This window comes from Colossoma macropomum, unplaced genomic scaffold (assembly GCF_904425465.1).
Source record: "Colossoma macropomum unplaced genomic scaffold, Colossoma_macropomum, whole genome shotgun sequence".
Lineage (NCBI taxonomy): Eukaryota > Metazoa > Chordata > Actinopteri > Characiformes > Serrasalmidae > Colossoma > Colossoma macropomum.
The window spans coordinates 20,074,059-20,087,562 of NW_023494786.1; the positions used below are offsets into that span (position 1 = coordinate 20,074,059).

General features: G+C 38.0%; 1 protein-coding gene across 1 annotated transcript; it reads left to right on the top strand.

The window, feature by feature from the left end:
* Positions 1–7,787: 7,787 nt before the first annotated feature.
* Positions 7,788–11,147, top strand: lpar6a (lysophosphatidic acid receptor 6a). The gene has a single exon (XM_036563354.1). The coding sequence runs from the start codon at positions 8,630–8,632 to the stop codon at positions 9,758–9,760; it is 1,131 nt and encodes a 376-aa protein (XP_036419247.1). The 5' UTR covers positions 7,788–8,629; the 3' UTR covers positions 9,761–11,147.
* Positions 11,148–13,504: the final 2,357 nt, after the last annotated feature.

A 13,504-nucleotide genomic window follows, 5' to 3' on the forward strand; every position in this document is an offset into this window, starting at 1 on the left:
GAAATGTTGCCTACAAATGTCATTTCAAACAAAATGCAGTGCTAGAGGCTTTTGACTCTGCTTCCAAAGCTGTTTGTTTTGGAAAAGCAATGGCCCTACACTTCAGTCACTAATCTTCCTACCACACTTTGTTATTGTCACTATAAATAGTAGTTGAGTAGATGAATGTTTACATTCTGTACCTTTTTATACTGTTTATTTTTATGTTTGTTTATTTTTTCAGACAAACTAAACACAAACATACCCAATAAATAAAACACACCAGGGCCAGTTTACAGCACCAGTATCCACATTACAACAATAGATATAAGGCCTCAATGTGACATTTTGGCAAATTTATAAAATTTCCCCCCTCATCCAAATGTAAGTCTTGCTAATGTGGTTTCTGACACTGTATGGCATGCTGTCGTCTACAAAAATGGACAAAAGTAGGGGTAGAATTCAAGCTTCAGACAGCTGCTACTGCTGTTTTTAGCCATACTAATGTATTATTGTCCATGTTTACATTCTGTACCTTTTTATTCTGTTTATTTTTATGTTTGTTTCTTTTTTCATTCTTCCAGTGTCTGTGCTCTCTGAGTGTGAAAGTATGGTGCCTCTTTGAGTTGTGGAGTGCTGAACTGTCAGAAAAAATCATAAAGTGAGCTGTAAATATGCAGATTTAGAACCAGACATAATCAGTCTGTCCTATATTAAATTATTAGGGTCACACTCAAGACCAGTTCATTCATGCAGTTGTGGTAGCAGCTGAAAACAAATCTGCTTAATGCATGAAGAAAGACTAACTCAGTTGGGACAGGAATAGAGTGAAAAGCCCCATTGTGGATTTGCAGTGGGAACGTTCATACTTTGATGACCGTGATAAAACAGTTGCTGTAAATAAAGAAAAATTCACAATGGGTTTATGGGACATTGTAAGTAAACTCTCTCTGGCTTTCAAGCAAACTAATGTTGCATTGTTAGATGACTGTACTGTGACAACCAGCGCTGCCTAAAATGTGTTTAATTTAAAGGATTTACATTGTACATTTTTCTTGTATTTTATTTTTTCCTCAAGGTCCTCTTACAACATTTGTGTAGTTTCATGTACTAAAAATGATCATAATTAAATTTTACATGACGATTTTCCAACCTCTCTTCATTCCTTAGGATTTAACAGGCTGTTTTGTGACTGTGTCTCAAAGACTGATATATGTAAATAAGTTCTATTCTGATTGGATGTCCTGTATCGTGCCTCATTCAGGAAGCAGTGTCCACTGAAACACCCTTTATAACGTCAGTGAGAATAGGTGGAGCTAAACTATAGGCTTAAAACATGGATGTATGTAAATGACCTAGTTCTCGTAATATCACAGAAACAATAAAGTCCACATATGGACCGGCACGTTTTGAGACTTCAACAATGTTTATATATTACATCAAACTCTCTTATTAAAAAAAAAGCAAAGGAAACTTCAACAATTTGGGCCCTTTAATGGCTAAACGCTAGAATCGTACTGTTGATGATAAAAATCAAAGGAGCCATTATGATCTTATTTCCTTTGCTGTCAGTTCTTCTGCGGAACTTTCTTCTCATTTCACGTAGATTGCATGCAATCTGAATTGAGAAACATCTTCTTTTTGTCCTCCAGTGTCTTTTTTCCTTTTGAGAGATTTCTGTATAGGATTATCAAAAATACACCATACAAAACAACTAAAAATCTGGATTGGGTCCTCATTTTAGGTCCCATTTTGCATGTTATGAGTATTGACAGCCTTTAAGGTACCTAGGAATCTTTTTACATCAGCAGAAGTAAATTACAGCACATATGCAAGACATTAAGCAACACTAATGTTGAAATACAGCAGCTATATGAAGCAGTGAAGTAAGATGCTTTGGAAATCATTTCTCCACTGGGCTGCTCAAGCTGTTATTTTCATGTTTTTAGTGAACTGGCTTAATGTAAGCGGAACATAGGGTGGAAGTGAAGACATCTTTGAAATATTTGTGGCCTGTGGTTTGCAGAATAGGCATCACTCACTAAAGATTTGACGTTTGAACTCGGTAGGACTTTTTGTTGGGTTGAGTAGTTGACATTTAGCAGCTTTTATGCTCCACACAGGCAGTGTTTTCCACTGCTTATCAACAACAGTACACAGAACAGTGATGAGATCAGATGTCATTTGACTGTGGTCATTAACAGTACCTCAAAAGGCTGCTCATATCTTGTGATTTCATGTTGTCCATCTGAGCTCACCTCAGAGTGTGATGTCTGCGAGTGGGACTTAATACTTAAAGGGGAACTCCATGGATTTTCGGTGGCTTGATTGGAAATGTTCTGTTGTAGAGAAACTTACCAAATTAATACCTTTAAAAATTCTGCCACAGAAAAGCATGACGTTATATCGTTATGAATATCCTGCCTGATGTCACAGACATTGTTTTACAAATGTTTTACAGGATTTAAGGATTTGGCCTAAAATATATATTTTTAAAAGCCTTTCATGGTGGAGGGGTATTTGTATGACACTGTAAGGCAAAATAGTCCCCAAAGAAATCTTATTCTTTCAGAATTACCATTATGTTACCATTGTCAACAACACATATAAAAATATCAGTACACACCTCTAGATTCCCTTGTGGTTTTAAATAGTAAATGAAACAGAAATTTTTGTGTTGTATAAATCATGAGCTCTGGTTTCTATTACCACCACTGTAAAGTTGGCATGTTTCTTTACAATGAATCATTTCACATCAAACCACTTTGAAAGACTTTGTTGTTGACTTTGTTTCTCCATGACTGACTTATACAGAAATTTTGAAAAATCAGTGGATATCTGCTTTAAGCTTTATGAAGCCCTGGACTTAGTTATATGTGAGACAAAACAGTGTGTGTGTGTGTGTGTGTGTGTATGTATGAAACATCTACAGATTTGACTTGCAAATAGAAGATGAGGGTGAACAATGGCAGGCAGGATTGTAGCTGATGGCTGTTAGACTACTATGATTATATCTGCAAAGAGTAAACTGATAGATTGAGGATGTGCAGACTATTTTATAGTCTTCAAACCTTTGAAGACTAAGGGCCTGTGACTGGCACCCTAAAAATGATTAGAACATTTAATAACATATAATAATTCATAGAAAGTTTTATTTTCAATGTACATATAAAATCAACAGTTTCTTTCTTGTTTTTGACAAAATTAAACATCTCGAGAGCCTCTGTATTGCCCAACTGCCCCCCTGCTCTATTTACATGAAATGATTCAGTCCAAACCAGGCGTGAGCGGTACTCAGAACTAACTGAACTTGGTCTGTGATAGGAGGGGTTGGTGGAGCATGGAGGACATTATTGGTTAATATTATTTTCCCCACCTGCTTGTGCACAATGATTTAATCAAAAATCAGAAGGTGTTTTAGAGGCAGGTAAAAGTCATTACATTTTGATGGACTACGGACAAACAGGAATTTTGTCTTTTAAATGATACAATATGATGAAACATGCTTAATATGACTAGGGGGAAGGAACTGACAAGGTAGAAAAGGTCAACTTTGACTTCAGGATGACTTTATCACCTCAGTGAAAAACTTAATATGAACTCAAACCTTCTTTCTTCACACTGACACCACCACCGGCTGACTTATGTGTCCTTAGTAAAATCCCAAATGAGTGAATTACCACATCTGAGTTTGAGGATACACCAAGATACATCTTTGCTTACATCTGAAGTGCCACTTCAGAGGACCAGTGGAAAGTTGATAATACTGTAAAAATCAACATGCATCAGCATGTACTCTATGAAAAGTAACAGCTCTTTTACATTGATACACTTAATTTATGATTTATGCATGTATATATATAAATATATATATATATATATATGTTGAATGGAACATGTGGAACATGATGAGTGGAACATGCTCTACAGCAACATATTTTCATTTAACAATTTTCTCAGCTAATGCTAACGTTTATTTCTTTATTCCAGCAAGGTCATCACAGAGTAAATCCGTGGCCTGGGCTGGTGTCTTGGCCTTGGCGTTTCCTGCCATTGTAGGTGGTTTAACTGATTCGGGACTTCAACCACATGTGTTTCATTTAATGGTCATGCTCAGCGATGTTGTGGGATTTAGGGGTGACATTTCCTTGACCCTGATGGTATGTGTTCAGCGGAAAGCGGCGAGAGAAAAGGAACAATGGCTGTAAACATCTTACATGTTTCACATTGTCAGCAAAGACTTCAAAACAGCTGTTATTCTGATTTATGGTGTCACCACTTCATATGCTGGTGACCGGAGTGTGTAAGCAACCCCCTCCTGGAAAGAAAACAGAAACATCTGGCATATACAACGTTCTGAACCTTTTTTCATTGTTTGGATTTCTATGAACCTGAATGCTACTCAGTACCAGGATAGGCAATAATATGTTTTTAAGGGTCAGTTTTGCCTTTAATTTCACATCCATTTATACAAAAATGTGAGGAAAAAAATATACATACATACATACATACATACATACATATATATATATATATATATATATATATATATATAGAAAGAGAGAGAGAGAGAGAGAAATACATAGATAAATATAGTGGTCTAGATAAAATAGTGGTCTATGATGTGTTTTGGAACAAAGATTTATTCATATTAAGATAACCCTTATTGATTTATTACATTTATAAAAGTATGCCATAAATATCAACACTCAAGGAAAAAAATGAAAAAACTAACCTATAAGATAATGCTAACTTCTGCCAGCCCCTCTAGAAGTATGTTAAAGCTAATGGCAATTCACATGAAGATTTGGCCTTTATAGGTCAAAGAACGACATTTGAATGTTCCCATGGTTTATTTAAAGCTTGTAACAGCCATAGTAACACATATTTTACATTGTATGTTGTTTTGTGACTTTTTCCAGCCCTGGCATGGAGAGGCCACTGTTTTCCATTTCTAATATCTGACTGAAACCTAGTTAGACTACTACCTGTACTCGCAGTCAGTGACATATCTAGGACTTTTAGAACACCTAGAATGACATTTTCTTTCTAATGAAAATGATCCTACCCATTGCAGAGCAAAACATGACTGGTTGATTCCACTGTAACCTAATTATGTTGGTAGTAATTATGATGCTCCTGAAGTCCTAACCAATGGGAGAGATAGCATGGTTGTATCTACCTAGATACTGCAGAGAAAGTAATCTAACTGGATAATTTTCTTTTGGGTGCTTCAAGAACAGAACTTGTTTCCAACCAAAACTTCACAATGAAATAAGAGTATTACTACAATACTTGCAGAGTTTAACCCATTAAAATCCCAGGCTTATTACATATTAAGGCTTATTATTCTGTAAGTACAGGGACCTCAATCTATCTTGGGTTATAGACGTGTGTAATAAAACTTTGGGCCCTGGCCATTTAAGGAGTTAAACACAACAAACTTGACGCTTATTTTAAATTAAAAATTGGGTCAAAATTACAGATGTGTATTTTCTGTTCCATGCATATCATTATGCTTTCTCTGAAAACCTAGAAGGCCTTATAGGGCTACCCATGGATAAAACTGGGGGCAGTTTTGTCCTCTAAGTGGCACAAATTTAAATATTTACACCCTTTGAACCTGATTATTTCGAATTTGTTTTTTCACATTTCAAGAACTGCTGAAAAAGAGAGCCAGCAGCCCAGGCTGGCTGAATGAGCAGGTGCTGGCACAGGTTCAAACTGCACTGAAAGTGAGTCTATCAAGAACAGGTACAGACACACCTGTAACATCTGCAGGGGCAAGTCAGAGCAGTAGACTGAGCTCACTCCAGTCACTGCACTGTCATCCCAGTGACACAAACAGAACTGAACTCAATAACATAGTATTACTACTGCTACTATGTGTCCTAATGCCTGGTGGGACTACCTGATGATGAGTAGCATAATAACCAAGTGGTGAAACAGCTAAAAAGTATGACTCATGAAGAATTGGTCTAAAATCCAAATGAGGATGCGTACCGCTGAAGATTGTGCTGACGTTTGTGCTTGCTGTTCCCTTTTCTCTGGACTCAGTGTTCAGACATGAGCATTGACGGGTGTTTAGATGTTTGAGCGTCTGTGTTGGGAGGAAGTCTTGCTTTAGGTGTTTTTCAGGGGGAGATTTTAGAGCTTCAAATGTGGCAAAGTGCTTTTAAACATGTTTTTGTTAAGCGAAAGAAGTTTTTGGAGGGGGTGTGGTGTTAAGATTAGGCTTCTGTTTACAGTAAAGCTTAAGGTTTTGTTTAGAGATTCAGGATAATGATCAGGGTTCTGCAACTCTAGATTAAACATAAATGTAAGGATAAAGGTGTCTTCGTGTCTGTCCTTGTGTCTGTCTTTCTAAGTATGTGCCTTCACAGGTTTGTACTTGTGCAAGCTGCAACTTGTCATAAAGTGTGTGTAATATGTACAGAGACCAAACTTGCTAGATGCCATTTTTACCAGTTTACACATCAGATGTATTAGCGTTCTCTATTTTTCTGGTGGTCCAAGAATTACAGGAAATGGTTAGTTCAAAAATTAAATATTTTTTTCTGTTTCAGAAAATAAGTAACATCATCCATGTTGTGGAGAACTGAATTTTCTTCATTTTTAAAAAAATAAAAAAGTTTGACATAGAATGTAAATATTGTTAACTTTTCCAAACATATTATTCACTCCCCAGTCAATACAGGCCGTTTTCAATTCACTGTTTCTGTGATGTCATGAAAAGTAAAGCATTCAAAGCACAAACATCCATCTACCCAGCCTACAGCAGTTTAGCCCCACCCATTCATGCTGCCAATCAGAGCAGATATAATTTGCGTATATCAGTCTTAAAGGAATAGCTTGCTTAATTCTAATAGAGATTTGAAAATAGTAAAATTAGTAAAAATGCAGAAAAAATAGGAAAAATGTAAGATATGGGCTGTTGAAGATATTCCTTTGTGCATAAAGATGCTGGTGGAGTTATTTACCTTAGTTTAGTCTAATAAATGTATGTCTGTGGGATATGCTAGCAGAATCATCTACTCAAATACAAATAATGAGAACTAAAGTCTCCTTCAGCAAATTAAATTAAATCATATCCATGGGTCGGTTTGGCTGAAAATAGTACCTCTAAACCAAACAATCTAATTAATTTTATATAAATGTAGTAAAACTATGTAAATTTGTTAACCAACTAACTTCACAATGGCACAATTATACTGCATAATTTACTGGTAAAAAATGTAACTATCCTTTTGTCCATGTTCCACTCTCTCTTAAAGCCATTAATAACAAAAGTGGGGACTGTAGAACATCAAAGAAAGCAGCAAAGCCGCTCTTTAGCAAAGTTCAGTAAAGTGCCATGATAAAAGCAAGTCAGAAGACAAAGGCTTGCAAACAACTATTTACTCTTCCCTCCACAAGTCCTTAACTGTGCTTTCAGGCAGCTCAGCTCATGGCCCACACACGAGCTAGAGAAGGCAACACTGCGGTGGAAAAGTTTCCGCTCTAAGCAACTCTTTTTAGTTTCATGTCCACCAGGAAGAAAGGAAAAAAATGAACTTTGCCCACTGTACCACATGTTCCTAACCTTCAGTCTGATCCTTCAATATCTCTTTCTACGCCAAATAACGAAAGGGAAGGCTCTATGAAATGTGGTGGGAGGGGCCATGATGAAACTCAAAAGCACTTGATGTGATAAAGCTCCAGCTAATGATCCCCCTTCCACCCCCCGCTCAATCTTTGCACCCCCACACGCACACTTTCAACGTACAAACCACAGAATGCCCCTCAGGCTGTTAAAGGCGGAGATACCAAGACAGAGAGAGAGAGAGAGAGAGAGAGAACGAGAGGGAAAGAGAGGGAAAGGAGGGGGCAGGAAACTGTCTGTGAAGAGAGGCTGTACCTTCACACCGTCATACAGTCAGGGAGTAGAAGTGAAGCAGCGTGTTGGATCCATGCTGCGGTCACAGCGTGCTGGACTCCACAGGTGCTATGAGCGCGCATGTGTTTAAACAGAACCAGTTGTGTGATTTCAAAAACAAGAGGGACAGCTTTGAGTGTTGGAATATTTCAGATGCCCACTGCGGATTGACAACTGCTGGACCACTTTGGATTACTTTCTTCAGTGACTTTTAACAGCATTGATGTTATTCTTCACAGGGATACATTTTGAGTGGATTTCAATTCAGTCAGACCTGAGTGACTTGTGGATCTTGGTTCTCAAAGTCAAAATGATTCAGCACGGACGAGTTGTGCGAGTTTCTGAGTGAGTACGGACCTCCCTTACCTTTGGGCTGGGGTCCTGTGGGGTGGCTGGGGAAAAGGCAGCAGAAGGGGGAGGGGAGGAGGAAGCTAGAGCTTGTCTTCTGTCTCTGGGGAGGGCTGCTTTCCCCATCAGCTAACCCCCAGTGTCTCCTCTGAAGAGTCCCGAAGGGAAGCGTTCAAATGCTTGCGACTAAAGAGGGGAGCACATGAAAGAGATCTCTTTGTCCCTGGGAGAGTATTTTGAGAGAGACACCTTAAAGGAATGCCTGTGGTGCCTTTTGTTTTATGTTGCACTGTCCATTCCTGTTGGATTCAGGATCGAGGGAAATCCTTCCATTGTGTAACTTTCACATAACTTCTACACAACACCACAATCTTGTTTACTGGAGAGATGCACAACATCACCTTGCAGATGGGCAGTGCAGCTCAGCAATTGGACAGCAACCTCAGCCACCAGAGCAGTAATCTCAGCTCCAGCAGTCTCATGGATGGGGTGGAATGCCCAAAGAACGATGGATTCAAGTATCCACTCTATAGCACTGTGTTCAGCATTGTTTTTGTGGTGGGACTCATTATGAATGTAACAGCCATGTACATCTTCACTTGCTCTCTGAAACTCCGCAATGAAACTACCACCTACATGATGAACCTTGTGGTGTCAGACCTGCTCTTTGTGCTCACGTTACCGCTACGAGTCTTCTACTTCATCCGGCAAGACTGGCCATTCGGTCATTTGCTCTGCCAGATTTCAGTCTCCCTCTTCTACACGAACATGTACGGCAGCATCCTCTTCCTCACCTGCATCAGCGTGGACCGCTTCCTGGCTATCGTCTATCCTTTCCGTTCACAGAGGCTTCGGACTAAACGCAATGCCAAGCTTGTGTGCTTGGCCGTGTGGGCACTGGTGCTGTCGGGGAGTCTACCTACAGGCTTCTTGCTGAACTCCACCACATCCCACAGCAACTCCAGCATCAAGTTCTGCTTCGAGAATTTCTCCTCCAAGCAATGGAAGGCACATCTCTCCAAAGTGGTAATTTTCATAGAGACAGTTGGCTTTCTTATACCGCTACTCCTCAACGTGATCTGCTCTGCCATGGTTCTCCAGACACTGAGGAGGCCCCACTCAGTCGGTCGAGGAGGGAGGCTGAACAGGACTAAGATCTTGCGCATGATAGTGGTGCACCTTTTGATCTTCTGCTTCTGTTTCATCCCTTATAATGTCAACCTGGTCTTCTACTCGCTGGTGCGCACCAAAATTTTGGGAGGCTGCATGGCAGAGTCTGTGGTCAGGACCATCTATCCAATCTCCTTGTGCATAGCTGTATCTAACTGTTGCTTTGACCCTGTTGTCTACTATTTCACCTCAGAGACTATACAAAACTCCATTAGGAGGAAATCGCAGGGTGACCGTGTCTACGACACAAAGTTCTCAGAGGCTCTGCAGTCAGAGACCAGCTCCAGCCTCAGTTTCAGCCTGAGGTCCCTTAAAAGCAAGATTTTCTTCAATGAGTCCAATGCGTGAGGAGACTTTAATGATGGCAGCTCACAATAATACAGAGTGCGCAAAACAAAAATGACATTACTTCAATCAATGTGCCATGAGGGACATTCACAATTAACTCTGAAGCAGGTGCTGTATGTTGCTGAATCCATGCTGTATCTTGGCTCCCCTGTGCCATAGAAATAAAAAGAGCTTCCTAAATGTTGCACTGCAGCACACTGACTGAAAAGACTGAAAAGATCCAAGTTGTTGGATGTCATTGGATATTTGGTACAAGAGCCACTCAATTAATGGATATTTCAAATTAGTGTTCGGAAGAATCTATGTGACTTTCTTAAGATAGCACAGAGCAATTGATGAACTCTCCCCTGTGACAGGTGTTTTTATGCCATACAAGATATGCTTGAGGTCAATACAGGATGTCTTTGTTTGTTCTTATGGATTTATCGCTAGTGTCTCTCTCTGGAATAAAGTATTTAGCTATTGAGAAACCTTCTTTTTGTCTAGATACATGAACTGTAATTATTTGACTGTAACAACAAACTGTGGTCGCTTCTCACTTGAACCCTGCTATGTAACACTGACATAACCTTGACATAACCATGTCATGGCACATGTTATATTTGGTCATGAGTTGGCATGACAGATTATGTTGACATATATATTTTATACTGCTCTAAAATAACAGGGTCATGTTACCATTACCAGTGATTGTCATGACAGGGCCCATGATGGCTAATTACATTTAGCATGTGACTTAAACTGTAATGACAGCAACATGATGGCATCTGCCATGACAGTTAACAGTAATGATAACATGACATTGTTATTTGACTGAACAAAATCTGTCATGACAACTTATGACAGCATATACTGCAATTTAAATTTACATCAACCATGACATGTTTATGGCATGTTTATGCCAATATTATGTAGCAGGGTTCAACTAAAGTGTTGCCATCATTTCTTACAGTGTAAACGTTAGTGCACTTACTTTGCGTTCACTATTTGTTGAGTGAATGCACATGTAACATATTTATCAGTAGCATATTATGGACATTTAACGAAGCTCATACCAAGAAAGAAAGAAAATGGTTCTGTCATCTAAGTCCTGGTCAGAAATGTCTACAATTGGTAGATTTTTCGAATGGCAAAACAAATGTACTAAAAGATGGCACTGATTCAAGAATTTTTAACTGGAAAATCGTAATTTTTTTAGTTTTTTTTTTTTTTCCCATAAATATCAAAGACCACAACTTCCTGAAGTGTCATAGTATTAATTAGTGAAAAGACTTTTAATGGCACTTTATACAACAATTTTAAGTTTGCACTGATATTGGTTCACTTTTCACTGTGCACTGTTTTTCTGTTACAATACCATATTTGAAAATAAAAATTCTATGCAGAAGTGTTAGTTTCTTTTTAAACAAACTTCCTACAAATTCATACTCAAACTATGCTGTGAAACTGAACACAGTTCCTTCAAAGTTTTTTTTTTATCTATCATAAAGCAATGTTATTGATATGGCAACTACACAGGGATGCAATTTAACCTTCTTCAATACATATTAGTCATTATGTTTTATATCTTATTTGCTATATATCATGTAATATTGAAGAGCTCAACATAAAAGCCAAGGCAAGATCTTCAAATATATAGGAAATCATTTCTAGATGAGTTTTGACAAATTATTTATTAACTGTAAATCATGTGTTACTTTAAGTCCAATAACTAATCACACCTGAATATCTTCAGTAGTTCTTTAGCAGAATAATGCCAGATTTATTTAGTTCATTGTTGCGTGTTGTTTCTGCTCTTTTAAAGGTCTGTGCTCAGTGAGGTCCGTTTATTTTTCCAGTGGAGCAGTTTATAAGTTGACAGCAGAGTGCTAGTTATGGCACCATTTTTAGGAGGGAGTGTCTTCACTGGCAGACTCTGCCAGTTCTTTTCTCTAAATGGCTGGCTTTAATTTCCCTAATCCTTCAGGCAGACACCTGGCAGCCAGAGCAAGTGTATGCATTTGGGCACTTTAACATGGAGGCATAGATAGCAGGGCTTCTCGATTTACTGCAAACTTTGACTGCAATATTCTTTGTCTAAACATTGCTCAGACATAACGTGCAGGAAGCCTGCAAAAGAGGAAACTGTGAAAGCTGCTGCTATTTACACAATAGTAAGTGTGAGATGTACATACTGACTGTCATTATCACCTCTCTCATGTATGCATATTTAGCACTTATTTATTTAACTGCTAAAGGCAGAGATGGTGGCTCTTATGGTTGTTCACTGTGTCTAGTTATAAAGGCATAAATATGAGCAGCCTGAACCAACCATTCAAGTCCCATATGAGAGTATAGGGAGTGGCTGGGGAAGGAGAGCCATGCTGTTTAAGTCCTTCATTTATTGCTCTTGCTAGGTGGCACAAATGAACTCCAGTCTGTAGGAGGTCTGGGTCAGTAGACGACCTGCCCATTAGGAGTGATCACTTTGCAGTAAAGGATCGGCAATATGACTGTATTTACAGAGATAATTTGATAATTTACTTCACATTTCATCAAAATATACATTTTGAGCACATCAAGAATATTTTCTATATTCTCACCAACTGCGTTTTTCATTACAGTTTTAAGGCAGCATTTTAATTATTTCTGTTTTACTGGATTTAGTGCTACACAGTATATGAAATGTTGAACAGAAGTCATTGTAATGATCTTTTTGATTTAGTATGATGGATTTAGTTTAGTATACTGGTCAATGTTTAAAGGCAAAAATTCCACCAATTCTTTTTTAAATGTCAGTGTAATTAAATTGTTAAGATGTAAACAGAGTCATTTACAGTGATTTAAAATGAAATGCGCCATTCTCGATAAACTTGTCAAATCTGAATTGTTCACAGTGGTGGTGATAGGAGCCAGATATCCAGTGTTTTTTAAGAGCTATCTCACTGTAAGTTTTTACAGGAAATGGTTATGAATAAGCTGCCTGATGTCTGAGATATTGTTTTGTGATAGTTTTGGCATAAAGTTTTGGCCTAAAACATAATTTTAAAAAGCAATTCATGTCAGAGGAGAAGTACATGCAGGGTGTTAAAGGTGAAATATTACCCGAAGAAAATTTAGTTTTTCTGATTTATCACTATTTTATTAGCATCAACATTGCACAGAAAAAAACACACATGTAGGTTGGTTGTTTTGGATAGTAAATAAAATGGCTAGATTTGTGTGTAGACATCATGACTCCTAGTTGCTATCATCACCACTGTAAGGAAAATGTACCCTTTAATGAACTATTTTGCATCAAACCGCTCTGAATGAGTGCGTTTACATCTGAATGCTTGAGATGTTCAGACATTTTGAAAAATATGTAATTCATTCATTCATTACAACCTATATCTACTAATTATACTACTAGAGTAATTGCACTAATTATAACACTAATATCCCATTAGCTAAAATAAAGCTGACTGCTCTTATTAAGGAAAAACATTACATAAAAAAATAGCAAGGATTACATTGGTGTATAATACTTATTCTTCACATGTAATAAGAGTATTTGTTTAAAGAATACAATACAATTTAAAGAAATACCTCAGTAGAGCAGTGGGTTAGGGCTAGTAGAAAGTGGTGAAAGGAAATTTGATGACATTTGATTGCTCAGCATATAAACAACCTAAGGGGGCTTTTCCCCCCTTAACCCTGGGTATCGCTTAACCCTGCGATACCCTACTGTATAGCACACCAGAAACTCAATGCTGCAGGTCTCAC

Excerpts from the sequence above, each read along its gene's own strand:
- lpar6a (XM_036563354.1), top strand. The coding sequence starts at position 8,630 with ATGCACAACATCACCTTGCAGATGGGCAGTGCAGCTCAGCAATTGGAC.